Here is a 19,196-nt window from a genome sequence, read left to right on the forward strand (position 1 = left end):
GTATGGTTCTTTTTAGTCCAGGTTTCAAGGGAGCGATTATCACATTAACAGAACAAGGCTCTATGAGGCACTATTAAATGTGCAGGCATTATCATACTGGAAGTACTGTCCTCTATATAATAATGCACGTTCTCAGAACATTCTGGAATATTCCTTCAGTTATTATTTCTTTCCGTGCACTTAGTACAATTCTCATAGAAACAAATGTTTAGACAAAATACACCAACAAACCCACAATACAGCTATAACCTAACACCAATACCAGAAGTGAAAATATATGGCTTCCGCTTTACCATTTCATTTTCTTCCTGGATATTTGTCGGCTTAAATTTCATTTTAGTTACTCACTTCCTGTAAAAAAATACCACAGCCAGCTATTTGATTTCCCATACTGGTTAAACTGCTTGTGTTATAGGGTTTTCATTAGGGGTGCACCGGTACCAAGTATTTGGGCGAGTACTTGTACTCGCCCAAATGCTTCGATGCCTAGCCCGATAACCGAATTTTCGGTATCAGGAAGCCAGGCAGCGAGTCATTACAAGAGGGACACTAATTCTGGTGATCCTGCTGACAATTAGGGATTTCCTTCTCTTTGAAAGGGTTTACTCTCATTTCCTGTTGTGGCTATTGGACATGAAGTGAAGGGAAATCTCCCCAATGGGACACAGATGGCAAAAATAAAGCCAACGAGGGTTATAACATTCCCTTACTTTATCCAAAACTAAAAAAAAACAAAAAAAACAAAAAAAAACTGTTCCGACTTCAGTTCTACTTTAATATTTTGTTCTGCACTGCTGGACATGTGATGTGGATTTAGGAGGGGGCTCCAGTTTTGGCTACAGTCCTACTGTAAGTAAACTACTGTACAGATACCAATACCTCTTTATAACCAGAGGGGCAGACATATTAGAGTACATCACCCTGAATCTTGGTAACTAGAATGACAGGAGGTTCAATTCTGCAAATCCTGGAAATGGACATGGCAACAGAACTTTCAATGCTGTTTTTTTGTCAAAATCACAAAGCAATTGAAGAGAAAAAACGCAGTGAGGTGAGATCAAATTCCCCTGATTCAACATGGTTGGAAAAGGAACATTTTTGTTAGTAATATATAAGTAGAGTCTGTAAAATAAATGATATAATACACCTATTTTAAAGAAAATAAAAGCTTTTTGATGAAAACTATACAAAGCTGTATTTAGCCTTTTAGAAACATTCATGGAGTCATGGATATTTCTTAACAATTCTATTCCGATGAGTCTGAGTAAGCAGACTAATTTATGAAGAATGTTGCAGTGATTTTGTTGCATCCTCTAGAGGAGAATGATTTACTAGAACAAGAGAAGATTGATTGCATGTGGTCAGCCTTGGAAAAATGATTTTTAACAATTACAATACTTTCTAGCCCCCACGGTTACATTCTACAGCTATCATAATCCACGCAAATGTAATAAAATAAAGATACAAAGTTACCACTAGGAAAGTGTTTGAACACTGTTGTGCCATTGTAAGGTAATTTGAAGTGTATCTGTGCTCACAGCACTGCACACTGTTTAAATACGTGTTTTCAGGACAACAATAATTTTAATTATCGATTTTATGTATAGATCATGGCAAATTCTAGCAAACTCTACATTTTAAAGTGTATGTAACTCGTAACAATGAACTTCTCCTATTTGCTTCCTATTAATCTGCTGAATTTACCATTGAAAGTGTTTTTTTTCTAAGTATAAAAAGTATGTTAAATACCTGTCGATCCTGCCAAAAATACAGTGAGCTTGTAACTTTGTTCCAGCTGTTCTGTGGACTACAGAACACACCCCCTCATGTGTTATGGAGATGATGCAATGTACAGGCAGTCCTCGGGTTACATACAAGATAGGGACTGTAGGTTTGTACTTAAGTTGAATTTGTATGTAAGTCGGAACAGGTAAATTTTTTTAGGTGTAACTCCAGCCACAAAATATTTTTTTTAGGTTTTGGATAGCATAGAGAAGGGTCACGTTTGTTTTGCTGTCTGTTCCCGTTGTTCAGAAGATTATAATATAATTTTAAAGAACATTTTATTTAAAATGACACCAAAAAAAGTTTTTTCTATTTTTAATTTTTTTCTTAATTTGTTTGCATTTTTCATTTTTATTTATGTAACTTTTTTTCCTTTTTTACTTCAATGCTGGGAGCAATAGCCAGCCTGCTATTGGATATTTCAAATTGCAATAGCCAATAGCAGGCTGGCTATTGCATCTGCCCAGTGCCTGCTGTTAATCAGCAAAGGAGGGGCCTGGAGGAGAAAGTTCTCTATCAGGTCCTCCCATGCTGATTGAAAGCAGGCAGTGGGCGGGTGCAGTAGCCAACCTGCTATTGGCTATTGCATTTTACAATATCCAATAGCAGGCTGGGTATGTCTCCCAGCCTGCAGATGGAGAAGGCAGGGTGGCGGGAAAGAGGAGTGGAAGGACCGGGAGAAGAGGAGGTGCGGACGGACCGGGAGAAGAGGAGGAACTGGCCGGGACAGCAGCGGAGGTACAGGGGGCAGCGGAGGAATGCAGCGGTCTGTGTCCCTGTTGCCTCCGCCAACACAGGCAGGGAGAGAAGCGGGGATTTGAAGGGACACAGGCCGCTGCAGCCACAGTTCTCCTAAATGTACTGCCGGCTGCCAGTACATTTAGGAGAAATGTGGACCTCGGTTCGTAAGTACGGGTTGTCTGAAAGTCGGACATCCGTAACCTGGGGACTGCCTGTATAGGTGTTCGTAATGTGAACACCTATACATTGCATGTGCAATTTTTTTTTTACCTGTATGCAGACTCTTTCAATACTAATTTTGAATCAAAATGTAATTCATGCATTTCTTATGAATGCCTGCCTCCTAAAATTCTGCCATACATTTACAAATGGACTAATACTGTACCGAACACAGCTACAAACAGATAAATACTGGAATTTGATTATCTCACATTTAATAGACTAAAGTCACCCAGACGCCACAGCAAGATGTTCAGCGTTGTTGATCACTTCCGTGCGAAGAAACACACATTTTTTGCTGTGTGCAAAACGAGTATATGTTTTAAGTTGCTCATTTTTAAGAGTAAATTGTGACACATTGATGCAAATGTGCGAAACGCGCACAAATGCGTGTAAAACCATGCAAAACCAATTGCAATGTGTTTCCAAGCGTTTCCTATTGATTCTATGGGGACAAAACAAGCTGTAATCTGCCATAAAGAAGATCATGTATTTGTTTCCAGCAACAGGCGTTTTGCTTATTGCAACAAAACGCTCAGGTGTGAACAAGGGCCATAAGAGAATACGCTTAATGTTAACCAGGCCTAAATATAAGGGTAATAAAATAAACAAACATTGTGTCTGTAAGGCTAAATAGTTGTAGTCCCAATTCTTCATCTGGGAGGATGTACAGGTGCACTTCAGCTCAGTTAAGAGATAAACTGAAAGTGACACTAAACCCAGGAATGATCTTATAAATGCATTGAAGTACCATAACTATTAACAAAAATGTATCTTATTTGTGTATCCCTCGGCTGTAGATCCTCAAATCATCTCTGAATTCATGTGACACTGTCCTTCCTTCTGGAGGGTGGCTACTTTTGTTCCCCATGGTCCCTGTGTGTGTTGTAAAGTAGTCACGGCTCCAAGCTCACTCCCGTTATGACTACAATCTCAATACAAATTAGTAAACTAAACATGAGATTGTAGTCCATCACAGGAGTGAGCTTGGAGAGGTGGCTACTTTACAACACACACAGGGACCATGGGGAACAAAAGTAGCCACCCTCCAGAAGGAAGGACAGTGTCACATGAATTCAGAGATGATTTGAGGATCCGAAGCAGAGTGATAGACAAAAAAAGCTAAATTTTTGTCAATAGTTAAGGTACTTGAATGCATTTTTAAGGTTTAATTTCTGAGCTTAGTGTCACTTTAAAGTGAATGTAAAGCCAATTTTTTTTAAAGTTTGCATAGAATAGGAAATTATTAAAATCCCTGTCAAATAGTTTTTCCTGCTTTGAAAGTGCAAATGACTTCAGTTTGCCAACGCAATGCACACTGGGATTGCCTTGTCATCAGCAGAACATTGCTTGGAAATCTCATCTGTAACCTCATGAGATCTCAGGGAAAGGTATTTTCCTCCCCCTGAGATGATGTGCATGGTCACATGTCCTAGTCACATATCTAGTCACATGTGCCAGAGTTCCAGGAAGTAAAGGGAGATCTAGTAATCTGCCCTTAGTAAATATGGCCACTGTCAGAAGACCGGGGAAGAAAATAGAAATAAGGTATGCAAAGAATACAAATCCGGCAATTATCTAGAAATATGTGATTGAAGATTTTCATTAATAAACATTTCTAAAGGTGTATTTGTTGTTATTTGAAAGATATGAGTAAAGGTCAATTTTAAGCAATCCCAAAAAATTTACCCTTTGTCTTAAACTCCTCCTGAAAAAAGCCATGCAGTGACAATGACTGAGTCTAGGCACTCCTGCCTATGTATCTGCTGTATTTTGAATGTCAGCAGCGTGAGATTTAGTGACTTTGGTCACTACTGTGCTGCTCACTGTTCTACTTGCTGAAGAGAAAGCTGTATCTGAGATCATACATGTAAGGATCTCCCAACTTCTGCTTCATTCATTCTGTGGATCTGTGCTTCCTCAACCTCTCTTGCTGCTCCTTGGTCATTTCCCCACTGGTCATCAGGGAGTAGCTCTGACATGAGGAAGCCCTGAATTTCTACCAAGATGTCTGCCTCCACACAAAGACACAGAGTGAAACAAGACATGGTAAGTCAGTAATGGGGAAAATATTAGCTTTAGGTATCACTGGTGGACTAGTCCTTTGCCCTCTGCTTGTGTTGTCCGGATACAACTTCAGTTCTTTTATAATAAGCACACTGTATTTACTCAAAATCTTGATTAAATGGGGATCACTTATAAAAGAAAACTTTTTGCTGTTACGGTTTAAAGCCCTTCCATGTGCACCTTGCTGTAAAGCTGGTAACAAATTGATGAGTGTGTTTGCCATTTGTTTTGCTTGACTGATTTGGTGCAGTGACGCATGGGGGGTCTCAGCTGCCGTTGTGATGTCCGGGGTCCTTTGTGCGTCCCTGTGCCTTTAAGGGAGGTTGGGCTTCCTCCTGACAAACCTGCACCCAATTGTATCTTTTGCCACATGTGCTCCAAGATGGAGACTCTCATAGTTTAGAGTTGGGACCGCACTATATAGAGGTGCCTCGGCGCGGCTTTCACATTTCTGCAGAAGACTTGTATCTAAAACCTCTGTTTTTAACCTGCTGTAAAGCTGGTAACAAATTGATGAGTGTGTTTGCCATTTGTTTTGCTTCACTTATAAAAGCAAGCACAAAACAAAAACTACTTCACAGCCAAGTTAACTAAATTTTCTAAAACACCCCAGAAAATTACTGTATTTTGCGCTCCATAAGCTGCACCGGTACATAGGACGCCGGCAGCTTCTGTCACAGTTTCTGTGACAGAAGCTGCAGTAAGTGACTGCTGAGACAGGTGGCGCTGTGGTTACAGTGCCACAGTCTCAGTGATCACACAGAGCAGACGAAGAACAGACGTCTTCGTCTGCTCTAGGGGCTCTATGGTGAGCTCCTATCCCGTGGTCCTGTGTATAAAAAAGATTTGCTCCATAAGACGCACACACATTTTCCCCCGCCTTTTTTTTGGGGGGGGGGAGTGCGTCCTATAGAGCGAAATATACAGTAATTTGGAAAAGTTTTTAATATAGGAACCTTTTTATGTTGATGTTTCTAATAGGAAATTCTTAGTGAAGCACAAAAATATAATATGGCATTTATATTCTGTGAACAAATGGATCTAGACAAATAGCTGTCACCTACCATATAATGCACAAGATGATCACCGAAGGAATATATTTGCAGGAAGATCAGTTTGGCTGATTAGCGTCTACTATGACAATACGATCAGTTTCAAAGTGTGGAACATAATAGCCCATACACACCCCAGCAAAGATTTTCCATGCCCCCCTACTGTCATAACAACACAAGCTCTTTTATATTAAGGAAAAATGTAATAGAATCCAGTCCACAATAATTATTACAATACACATGGGGTAAATTCCATGAAAAGAATTTGGTAACCCAGGTGGTTTATATCAAGGTTTCTCCTCATACCCACTTTAGGAGCTTTCTAGGTAAAATAACCTGCTGAACACCTAGATTCCTTTTGCCAAAGTGCTAAAAATACACATTAGATTTTTTGGTATATTGTTTAATCCTGCCTTTGTTTTTTTTTAAAGTAGCAAGAACACAAACAATAAAACATAGCACATACACACATCAGATACACGCTGTAATATCAAAGTGCTCTGTATTTACAATCAATCAAGGAAGTGATTCTTGTTCATAGAGACAGCTGATGTAATGGCTTACTCATGGGAGAAGATCTCCACTACAATTGGTAATAGTCCTCCCCACAAGCTGTCCACCATCAGATATAGGTGACAGCAACAGATTTAGGGTCAACCTGGGGTATGCCGGTTGGGGTTCACCAACATTGTTCAGCCACAGCTGCCAAATCTTATAGAAGCTTTAGGGACAAGCTCTGCCATTATTATTAATTTTAGGTTTGGGAAGATAAATCCAACAACCTGGGAGATTGAAAGGCAAGTTGTTTCTTTCCAATTCAGGAATATAACAACATTTCCAGAAAAAAAGAAGAGAGTCCAGAAGCCCAACAGGCATACCTCTGGAGATTTTGGACCTGTAAACCCCAACTTAGACACCAGTAAGTTACATATTCCAGTCCAGAAGGAGAATGCCATTGGGCAAGTCCAGAACATTTGCAACACCTCAGTTGGAGAGCTAGAGCGGCAAAAACTAGCATCATTAGCAAGTATTCCAAACTAATGAAGTCTTGCAGCATTATAATAAAAGCTGATGAAGAAATTTAAATTGAATATGCTTGTTCGCTGTGCTGATAATTTCTTTGAACCAAACCAGTTTCCGGTCCTCCTACATGTCATCCTTCAAAGAAGACAGTGCTAGTGCTGAGTAGAATCAAAGGGACAAGAAGTACTGGTCTGAAGAAATGCATACATATTGGATGTGGCCTTGTCCAATGTGTCATTAAACATTAGAACTGGAAAGGTGAATTGGAAGTTATTCCTGCCTTTATACTGGCATATAATATAACACACCCTCCTTTTCACTGATTGGAATATATGTGTATCCTTTCAGAACCCCACAGAAGATGCAGGGATGCCAACTAAATACATTTTACTCCAATAACAGCACCAATATGTTTAGGCACCAATGTCAACAGTAACACTCTCCAAAAATGTGGGTGTCCATACTGGACAAGTGATTCATATAGAAGGTGTATATACCAGGGACATGCGGTCAAGGGAGGCAGGTGAGGCAGAGCCTCACCTAGTATTATGGAGGAAGAAGCGGTCAGCTTCAAGTCTGAAGCTGACAGCTTTTTCTCCATTCAGATCAGCTTGTTACAGGTTATAGAGCAGGGGAAGCCTCCACGCTGTGTAACCTGTCATGGAAGGAGCGCTGCCTGTTAATTACAGGCAGCGCTGCATCCAGCTTTTGACAGGTATTTAGGTTACACAGCAGCAGGCTTCCCCACTGCTTGTGTAACCTAACTATTGAGGAAAGAGCTGTCACAGCCTCTACTCTTTGTTAGAGGCATGAGCTCTGTGAATGGCTTGGTCCAATGGCAAAGCGCCATTGGTCCAAGCTGTCCAATAAAAAATAAAAAAACCCACTGAGGACATCGATCTCGATGCCTCATCAGTGACGAGCAAGTGAGGGACAGGGAGGCTCCTCCCACCTTCACACTAGCTTGGGGACCAGGTTGGGAGGTGGGGCTTCGTCAGGCTGGGGACGTAGCTATGATTTGATATGGGTGGGGCTTTGTCCGGCTGGGGGCAGTGTTGGGCATGCTGGGGGCGGGGCTGGGGGAATGCCTCACCCGAAACCCACGGTACCGCACATCACTGGTATATACAGTCCCCATAAAAAAAAGTTTAACAGCACAAGATCAAAACTAGGGTCAGATGATTATGAGGCATGGATTTTTTTGGTGCCCTGACAAAAAAAGGACCTTAGTATTTGAAAGTATATCACCTAATTTGCATAAAATTTGTATCATCATATTTCTGGAACCCTGAATTCATGAATACATTTACAGTTTATCTATGATCTTATTCCAAACATGGGCTATCTCAATACAAACATTTAAATATAGGTCAAGGGTGTACTTAGTGATTGCAAGGAATGTCAGCACAAGCAGGGGAATTTATCAAAACTGGAGCAGACAGAATATGGAGCAGCTGCCCATGATAACCCATGATCAGCTTCTCTCTTCAGTTTGTTCAGTTAAGATTTGAAAATAAAAAGATAGAAGTTGATTGGTTGCCATGCAGAGCTGCTCCAGATTTTGTCTGCTCCAGTTTTAATAAATTCCACTCATGTATCAAAGTATTAACTCAAAAAATACATATTTTAAAAACACTGAACTAGAAAACCGTAACTGAATAAAGCTTGATATATGCATACAGGGAACATTCAGACATTTATGTACAAATGCAGCAATCTCCAAGTGTCAGCAGGCAAACATTCTGCTCTCTGCACAAGTACTTGATTAGGTAATAAAGAGGTACATGGGAGCCAGAGTTTTCACTGCTTGCACACCATCCTGGCCTTTTTTTCAAGGGGAACAATAATAATCATTCATGTTTTTCTAGCCTTTCCAATTGCTTCATCCTCCTCAAAAGAACAGTTGTACAGAACTGGATGAGGGCACCCCATAGGTACTAGATTGTTATGTTATCTAGCTGTTTTGGCCCACACGGAAAGACCTTCTTCTAATATCTTTGAGTACCCCAACTGCGTCTTTAGAATAACAGCCCATACAAGATACTCTTCTGAACACAGAACACAAATTCACTTCAACGTTTATTCCTGTACTTGGCTTCAGCACTTTATAGAAACACAGCTGGAATATTACTGCATGAATAATATTGCTCAGATAGATTTAGCAATGTTAGGACGCTAGCACAAATGTGAGCTGGGGTCAGGCCCGGCGCTACCGCAAGGCAAGTCAGGCGGCCGCCTGAGGGCGCTGCAGGGTGAGGGCGGAAAAACAGGGTGGTATTTAAATTATACTACACATATGATAGTTTGAACTCACTTCTCCCTGAAGGTGTCCTTCTCTTGTTCACTCCACATGTTCATGACCTGCCGTTCCTTGTACACCTTCATGGGGTCATCCATCAGACCATTCATATTGATGAACTTAATACGCTGCTGCTCAGCATCAAACAGCATGGGTGGAATGACCGCTAGTTGACGCATCTGTCTCTCTAGGTTCTGTAAAAAATAGCAAAGTTATTAGGAAAAAACATGTTGCTGAGCAGCCATAGGATTCTTGAGCGACATACATTGCTACAATTAGCACATGGAAAGACCATTAACATTTGTAGTAAACATAAAGAGTGACTGACAGGGTGTATGTTGAGGTTACATCTGTATATTTTGGCTGTAGGACTAAAGCTGGCCATACGCTCAGCAATTTTCGGCCAGTTTTACATGAACTGGCCAAAGTTTGCTCAGTGGGTGTCCCTGGTGGCAGCCGTTTGCCCAATATCCTTCAACTGGAAAATCGAAGGAACCAGGCACACAATTCTCAGCAGAACAGGCAGGCTGTCAGTTTAGCTGTTAGTCTTAAAATAGTAAACTGTCCTGCTAGCACTGTAGATATTCAGTACCTATAACTATATAGACCTCAGAGATGTGGTTTGGATAAGGAAATCCTGTGCTGATGTTATCAGTGATTTATCTCAGAAGGGTACTTCAGGATGCTGCAAGGGAGATTTGTTTTGTGTCACCTCTGCATGTCAGATAACTGTGTGACAATGCTGCAATGGATCACAATGCCAAATAACTTGTATTTTCACAAAATACATCTAGTCATGTGTTCATGTATCCTATGAATATGCATGTCTATGGGCCCAAATAAATGAATTCTGTTAAAAAAAGTTATATTCTCTCTATTAACATTGCTCAGCATCCCATGTTATAACGTCATGTGTACTTCATTAAGAAAATACTGACGATTAGGCTGCAATGTTTGGTGATAAACTACAACTTGTTACTTTTTGACCATGTTTAACATTCAGTTTAAAGGAGTAACTAGTTAAAAATAATAATCACTGACATGTGATCTGGTCACAGCTCTGGTCCTATGCGAATAGAGGATCAGCAATGGATGGGTTTCATTTTTATTTTTCTAACAAAATTTTAAATAAGTTACGTGGTTCCCTCCCTCCTCAGAGATACAAACACCACGCACCAGACATAGGGGCTGGCACACCTATGGCAGGAGGGCTCATGACTACCTCATGTTGACCCCAGCATATTTACAGTACACTTTAACATTCAGACTTGGTTTTAAAGTAGTACCCCCAAAAACAAAAAGGCACATCAAACCTATGGGACCAAAGCTATCAGCTACCATGCTCGTCAGTGCTCCCAATGGAGAGGGTAGGTGCCATCATTGAGCAAGGGTTTACAGCAGGGGTCTCAAATTCAATCTACTCAGGGGCCACTGGACAAATGTTTTAGTCCTGTGGGGGCTGCTCCTATATACAGTACCAGTGTTAATGTCTGCACATGTTACAAGCAGCAACTGTCACCTATTCAAGTTAATGATCGGGTGACAGCTGCTGCATGTAAATGCCTGCACACCGCATGTAAATCATATGACACACATATTAATAAAGCTGCCCCCTCCCTTCTTTCCTTCCAAGACCCCCTCACCTGCTTGCATCTTTGCAGGGAGGAGGCACATCATCAGAGCTGTCAGAGCTCTGGCCAGAGCTGACAGGAGCAGCTATGCAGGTCCGAATCCGGCAGAGATGCAGACCGTGTAGCTGCTCCTGCAAGTCAGGCACGCGGTCCATGACCGTGTGCCCGACTTGTCAGCTGGCTGCGGGCCACATCGTACCGGCTCGCGGGCCGGTACTTTGAGACCCCTGGTTTACAGTATATGCAAAGGGAAAAATGTAAAGGGGTTTTTGGGAGCCCTTACAAGTTCATTATATTTCACATATTTAAATGGACTTTATTTAAAGCAGAACACAAGCAAAAAATAAAAAGATAAAAATGAATAACTTATCAAATGATAAAATAAATCCAACTTCTGCTGAATTATTAAGCTTCAAATGTAAAGGTTTCCCCCACAGTACTTTTTTTTTTAATGGCCAGCATCGTTCATTTAACTAGCTCTGAGCCCAGCTCATCCTGGACCAGCCGCAGTCTGTGACCAGACAACAGCCGCAGTCTGTGACCAGACAATGAAAGCAGAAGCAGCACAATGATGAGCCCATCTCTCTGTCCCTCTGATTGTTTTATTCTATCACGATGCTTCTTGTCAGCACATGAACCGATTGGCAACTTGTGCTGCTTCTACCTCTCACACTCCAGCCCTGCTAAACAGGGACTACAAAAGGCTGATACCAAATCAAACACAGGTACCTCCAATTCATCACTATTACATTTTAACAAAAACTAATCTACTTGGGATCTGCACCATGTCTGCTTTCACAGTATAATTCGTGCCCTGACACCTGCCATTCTTAGGCTCGCCATATACTATTGGATATTAGGTGATTCAGAGAAATTCTTACAGTGGGTGGCCCTGCCGGCTCAACAAGAGTACTTTTTGAAGGAGCCAGGCAAAAAATTATCGGCTGATCAGTGACTGCAGCCAATCCAGTTGCTGTCATTGTTCATGTATTCTGACAGTGACAAGCGCCTGCTGTCAGACTACAATAACTGCAGTGTCAGTTCAGCTTTTAGATCATTCTAATGTATATGAATGTGCACTCACTAAAATTTCTCTAAACACGGACTCTCCAATTAAAGCAAAGCGGATTATTAAATAGGCAGGATAAAACATTCCATGTTTATGGAGTCCCTGTAATTCTATTACAGTCTACATTTTAGTTGGCATCTGTAAATATCTATCACCTGTTATTTGCTATGCAGACATATTCTGGTAGTGGGTATTGTAGCGATTGACATATGCACGAAAGTAGCCTTACCTCCTGCTCTGACAGTCCGTCAATAATTTCTGACACTTCATGCTCACTGCGTGCGGCAGATAAGGACAGGCCACTTCCCCTCTGTCCTACCCTGCTGAGAAAAGAAATTGAAATGTTCAACCACCTGTAGTGATGCGTGAGCAGGTTGTATGGATGAGCAACTTAACATGGTCACTGAAGGCATTCATAGTACGCTTGATATCCAGGGCTTTCCATTGCTAGAACAATACTTATAAACTTATGTTATTTCCTCTGTGTGACATTTCAAACAGCCAACAGCCAGAAGTACCTCGAATGCAAACAGTAAGATGAAGAGAACTATTAAACAGAATGATGCCGCTGTGTCTTAGCAGATTATACATAAATGTAATTATGACTATATCACACTTAGACACATCATCGCTTGTTTTAGCACCAGCTGTATACTAAACACATTCCACAGGGATAGATAGATACGTGTACAAAAATATATTACTATATTACTTACACTGCGTGCACAATTATTAGGTAGCTTATATTTTTGAGGATTAATTTAATTATTGAAAAACTACAGTGCTCTTGGTCAATCCAAAATGTTGTTAAACCTGAAACCTGAATATTTAAGAAAGTAAAAGTGAGGTTTTGGGAGAACATATATGTGTGCACAATATTTGGGCAACTATTAGTGTGCAGGAATATTATTAAGGGTGCACCGAAATTAAAATGTCAAAACCGAAACGAAACAGAAATGAAAACAAATGTCAGACTGAAACCAAGACCGAAAATGTTTTTTATTCCAACAAATTATTTACATATTTTATACCAGAGCCTCCCAAACACTGCTTAGAGAGGTGTACTGTTTTCCTTCACCGAAAATCTACCGTTTAAGAAGGGCCCACAAATTCTAAATAGGGTTTAGGTCAGGTGAGGAAGGGGGCCATGTCATTACTCTTTTATCTTTAAAGGAGAACTATGGGACGCCGTAGCCGGGACGAATCCAGACAATACTGTCTGGATCCGCCCAGCTGCGGGATTGACAGCTGGCTCTGCCTATGCAGAGGCCGAGCCAGCTGTGCCCGCCCCCTCCCCTGTCAGTTTCGCCCCTCAGCGCTGGAGGGTCGGACCGGGGAGGGGGGGGGATCCCTGCAGGGAGCCGTGACAGTCACGGCTCTCTGCAGGGATAGATCGAGAAGTGAGTGAGGGACGGTATGTGTTCGCTCACTTCATTGTCACAGGTCGGCTCAGATTATGAGGCTGAGTGAAAATCACTCGCCTTATAATTCTCCTTTAAGGTCTTTACTGGCTAGCCATGCAGTGGAGTACTTTGATGCATGCGATGGAGCATTGTCCTCCATAAATATAATGGTCTTCTTGAAAGATGCAGACTTTTTCCTGTACCACTGCTTGAAGAAAGTGTCTTCTAAAAACTGGCAGTAGGTTTGGGAGTTGATTTTTGAAACCATCTTCAACCCGAAAAGGTCCAAGTAGCTCCTATTTATATATACCAGCCCATCAGTACCCACCTCCACCTTGCTGGCGTCTCAGTCGAAATGGAGCTCTGTGCTCGTTACTGATCCAGCCACGGGCACGGGCCCATCCATCTGGTCCGTCAAGAGTCTCTTTCATCTCATCAGTCCATAAAACCTTTGAAAAATCTGCCTTCAGATATTTCTTGTCCCCGTCTTGACATTTCAACTTCTGTGTCTTGTTCAGTGGTGGTCGGGTTTCAGCCTTCCTTACCTTGGCCATGTCTCTGAGCACTGAACACCTTGTACTTTTGGGCACTCCAAGTAGGTTGCAGTTCTGGAATATGACAGCACTGGAGGATAATGGGTTCCTGGTAGTTTCACGTTTGATTCTTCTCAAATCTTTGGCAGGCAATTTGTGTCTTTCTTTCTCAACACGTTTCTTGCTGGCTCTTTGCAACAAAACGTTTGATGGTTCTGTGGTCAAGCCCCAATATCTTTGCAATTTCAAGAGTGCTGCATCCCTCTGCAAGATCTTTTTACCATTTTTGACTTTTCAGAGTCAGCTAAATCTCTTTTTTGGCCCATTTTGCCTGAGGAACAGAAGCTGCCTAATTATTATGCACACCTTGATATAGGGTGTTGATCTCCTAAAGCTACACACTCCCTCATTACACAAATACACATCACCTGATATGCTCAAATCTAATAAGCCTTCAAGTTTACAATATGCATCAAGTTGGACAATATGCATAAAAATGTGGTCAAAATACTCACTTGCCTAATAATTGTGCACACAGTGTATATACCACCACAACACTATCCTAATCCAAATATATTGCATATGTGAGAACGTCCAAGCTTTTGAAACTTTAAGAACTCTACCTATGTTGCTTTAAAGTATTTACCCTATTTAGCTAGCATTTCTGCTCAGCCCTCCTAAAAGCAATATTAGCTACACAGTAATATTTATTAAGGACAAGAGTAATGTGCAATAACTCATCAGGGATCATCTTATTTTGGTATACATAAACAATGAGAGGGGATTCAATAAAGGCTTTTTGACACAATTCTGGCATTATGGATGTATCTAGAACTCTGGCACCAAATTCATAAAAGGTTTGCGACAGTTCCATAGCTAATACCGACCTGTGCAACAAATTCACCAAGCTCTTATTTACAATACTTTTCTAATATGCCGCTATGGCTGCTACAAATTCATTATTAATTCCGCCAAATGTAATTTTGGAGCAAACAGTGACACCCCTCCCCCATCACTGATTGCTAGAACGCCGTCAGCCTACAGTGCCAATGGTTGCTAGGATGCTACCGGCCTAGAGCATCATTGGTTGCCAGGATACTGTTGGCCCACAGCTTCATTGGTTGCCAGGACACTACTTACCGTACATTACACATTATATATATATATATATATCAATTCTTACATGTGGTGGCTGCCTCATTTACTTACTATAATGCATCTATGGAGAAGCAATTTTATCAAGAATCATTTAATAACACAGGACACCTACCTCCCCCTCTTCTCCTTAACATAGGGGGAGGTATTCTGTGCACATAGAGAACTGGGAACAATGCTAACTAAGAAGAGTGCAGCAGAGGCAGAAATTACAGAAAGTTATTAGCTCACTGGATTTCTGACAGGAGCAACAGGCATTTTTTTTTATTTACTGACTATAACCAAACACTTACAATGGCATATTTAACAGGCCAAAAGGGAACAAATAGAGGAAGTTAATTTTTAAGGTTGATATACACTTTAAGAGGAAGATCAGCAATCTGTAGCAAATAATCATATATTATATTCTACTGTTTAAACAGTTGGGTTTAATAGTGGAATTTAAATGTCATGGGTTTCTTCAGAGCAAGTGGCTGTGAAGTTAATGCATACACTGAAAAGGGATGAACATAAAACACATAAACACCAACCTTTGCATGCGTTCTTGCATCTCCCTCTGCTTGCGGATCTCTGGAAACTGTTTCTCATAGTACTCCCTTATTTTACTTTCTTTTGCTCGCCTTCGTGGATTATTTTCAATTCGCTCCACCTTCTTCTCCCAAGCTTCCATTAGCTGGTCATAGCGTTGGCAAAGCTTCTGTTCCTGAAGGAGGTATATACAAATCCTTTAGAAAAAGCTGACCGTAAATACAAATAAAAAAAATCAATCCCTAGAACGAGCTTTTTCATATGCTGCAGCATATCGGTCCTAAATTTTGTCTTCATTAGTTTTATTTTTTTCAGGCATTTTCCATCTTTATTTTCAACTGATGATTCTGGCAGTAACACATTTCCTGTCTTATGGTGACAATGTTCGCTCGCTGTTCATTCGCTCAGCGTTGCCAGATTTGGACTACAAACACCTTCCTCTCTTCTCATTTCTATAACATAGGGGGGAAGCCAAGGTGTTCCCTAGTTCACAGGAGAAAACTGGTGATAGCTAATAATATCGTTTAAGAATTCTGTTCAGTACATAGGAAGTTAGAAGCATGCTGGATTTCTAGCACGAACAACAGGTATGCTTCTGTACTGCAGACAATGTACTTGGCCTTCAAACAAAACAAATGCAGCCACCACATCTAAGGACTAGTAAGATGTGATATATTACATTTTTGTTCTTGTGTTTAGATGCATTTATAGTGATCATTGTGAATATAATGAGGTCCGATTACCACAAACTGAGTGGGGAGAATGGGGGCTCCCATTCTCATGAGAAAATGTTTGTGGTGGACAGCCGGAGACAGTGTCACATAGTAACCACTAAATACCTGTGCATTGACACATGCCTGAATCATGTGTTGCCCAAGCAAATTCCCAATGCCCAAAACATGTAATAGAACTGTTGCATACAAAATACCCACTGCAGATTTGAATGTGGCGCTCATGAGTAATCTGCCTAAATTTGAAACTCAAAAATAAGGCATAAGTATCAGCAGTCTTATAGACAGAAGCATGCATGTGCTTCCTATACATGTCCTGGAGGTGTAGTGTTTTGTGCTGCCCGATGAAAAGAGGTGGGAAAGGGTGGGACTTTGTGTTCCAAAGCTTAAACCCATGACATTTTGCATGACATAAGATGTTAGAGTGGAGAGAATGCAGACATATGAATATACTGTACACCCAAATTCTGGGACCCTGGAGCCACACAAAGTCCAATGGCCACTAGTTTTCTGTACCGTTGTACAGTATTAATCTTGTGCACTGAAAACAATACAGGGAAATTAAATTAGTATATACAGTATATAAGCAAATGTAGCCACCCAATAGTATAGCATCTAGAAAAGGTTGGTCAGCAAGTTATATCTGTACCCTGCTAATTTACCATCCTAACCAATAGCTGTAGTGCCCACAGCGCTGGCAATAAAGCAAGGAAATTCTGTCATCCTTTCTGTATATTGTTTTACTGACTTATACAGGGTTGTTCACAAAAGGGTGAAGAGTTTAGAGTAGTGAATAATCTAGGACAACATAGTTGAACTGGAAAGTGAGCTGAATTGGAGAATTTTTCCAAATCGGCTATGTTGTCCTAGATTGTTAACTTCTCCTGCCTTCTCCTAACTCTTCACCCTTTTGTGGATAGTCCTGATAGTGTTTTATGGACTTCTGCCAGCACGATTTCTTCTGTGCTTATAAGTCATCAACGTTTATCCTCAAATAGAGTGGGGCTTGCTTTTCTTGCCTCTATAAATAAAGAATTAAAAAAAATAATAGAGTTTATTATTTTAATTCTACCGTGTATATAAATCAAGGAAGCTAAACCCAGGCGCAATGCATGGACATGCAACATGTGCTGCTATGCTTTGCTTTGGAAGAAAATCCTGCATGCTATATTTTGACTAGTGATGAGCCTGGGCTTGGTGTGACCCAGTTGGCCTGAGTTTGCCCAAACCCGCTCAGAACTGGTAAGTATATTCTCTGTAGATTGTATTGAAAGACACTGTGCCGCCAAATTGGTACAAAACCTAGGCTCATCTCTAATTTTCACCACTTAAATCACCTAGAAAAATGCATGTCAATGCAAGCTAATGCAAAATGTGTTAATGTAAGTATTGTGGTGTAAATGAGTCCTTACTGTAATTTATTGCAGGACAGGAAAATACTCATGAATGCTAGCTGATCTATATCAGTGACTGAAAAACAAGGATTTAAGGCAAACTATTTCAAAAGCAGCTGGAGAGCCAGAAAAAAATAATAAAGTAAATTGGCTGGAAAGACTATAAAAAAAGACTCAGCTTCTGATAACTGTTTTCATGCTGTCTCACAAAATGTCAGCCAATTTTCCTTTTTATGCCCCGAGAGTAACTTTGTTGGTCTTTTCCAGAAATATATAAGATTATCAATATACTGTGCTGATTTTGCACTGAGTGCTAAGATTCCTCCTTCCAGAAATCAGGCCCCCAGAGTAAGCGGGCAGTCTATACGATAATCAATATTCAGTAAGAAGGGCCGAAGAGAGAAAAATAACTGTATTTCAACAGTCTCAGCAAAAGAACTGAGTGCCCTACCAAGAAATACAAAATATGAAAAATGCAAAAGGTTACATAATGCTTCATCTAAAATTAAGATCACATAACAAGCTTGGCAATCTCATACAATCTGAGCTCCATGTAACTTATCACACAGGATTTTAATTACAAGGCACATGCAGCATCAACAAAACTTTCCATCATAAACTTCCATACGCTTGAGTCGGATAGTCATCCCTGACACTGCCTGACGGCTTTTCTTTGTTCATTTCATATGTGATCTTAGAAAAACTCACAAAAAGATCTGCTTATGTGACCTAGCTTTTAAGACATATGAGTAAAATGGACTACAGTACCCTGGAAGCAATGGAAGGAAATCTGAGACCTTCAAGGAAACCAGTATGTCATATAATAACAGGGGGCTTCCAATGTTCACCTCCTTCTGCCAATGCTATCTGCATGGCCATCTCTGGCTACTTTCTACATCCCTGAATAAACATACAGATTACAATGTCAAAATGAAATCATAACTCCGGATCTATATATTTGTTTCAGGTGAGTGTCTTAAAAAATATTAAAGTCAGGCAAATTACATTTCAGAAGGGGAGGTCAGTAACTGCACTCTGTATTTTCTGTGTGCATGTTTCCTTACAATTGATGGGAGCTAATTTCACAAAGCTAAAAGCTTCCATGTTTTCATCTTATTTAGACTAGGGTACATGGGCAATAGGCCTAGTTCACACAAGCTCCAACTTGTATAAGAGCAGTGTGAACAGCAATCTTTAACAAAAGCATTTTTTGAGCTATTGGCCAGTTTTGTTGAAGCTTTTAAAGTATCTTCCTGCTCCAGTTTGGGAATGTTAAAGACAGATCTTAATGGGAGTGCCAACTATCACTTTAAACAAGCTGCTAGCAAGCTTCTTTACTACTCGCATGTTGAAAACCTGCTGCAGTCTATCTGCAGCTTGATTAAAATGACAGTCACCACTCCCATTAGGATCTTTGTTTAACATTCCCAAACTCTGCTCTTCCACATTGCCATAAAAGGGTTAAATCTCTCAGATGGGATAGCGGTAACTGCCCATGTAGCTCCAGAATACATTGTACAATTCTATGAAAACTGGGGCAATGAACACTAAAGAAAAACTGGAGTA

At 40.6% G+C, this 19,196-nt stretch overlaps 1 protein-coding gene across 1 annotated transcript in view; it reads right to left on the bottom strand.

The window, feature by feature from the left end:
* Window positions 1-19,196, bottom strand: part of NCOR2 (nuclear receptor corepressor 2) — a 432,386-nt gene that overhangs the window by 174,241 nt on the left and 238,949 nt on the right. The window contains exons 10-12 of the mRNA XM_018557336.1: window positions 15,508-15,680; window positions 12,116-12,206; window positions 9,202-9,380 (exon numbers count right to left, since the gene is read on the bottom strand). Of these exons, the coding sequence (XP_018412838.1) occupies window positions 9,202-9,380; window positions 12,116-12,206; window positions 15,508-15,680 (443 nt within the window). The remainder of the gene's footprint in view (window positions 1-9,201; window positions 9,381-12,115; window positions 12,207-15,507; window positions 15,681-19,196) is intronic.

Source organism: Nanorana parkeri, unplaced genomic scaffold (assembly GCF_000935625.1).
Source record: "Nanorana parkeri isolate BGI_ZX_2015 unplaced genomic scaffold, ASM93562v1 scaffold13, whole genome shotgun sequence".
Taxonomy (NCBI): domain Eukaryota; kingdom Metazoa; phylum Chordata; class Amphibia; order Anura; family Dicroglossidae; genus Nanorana; species Nanorana parkeri.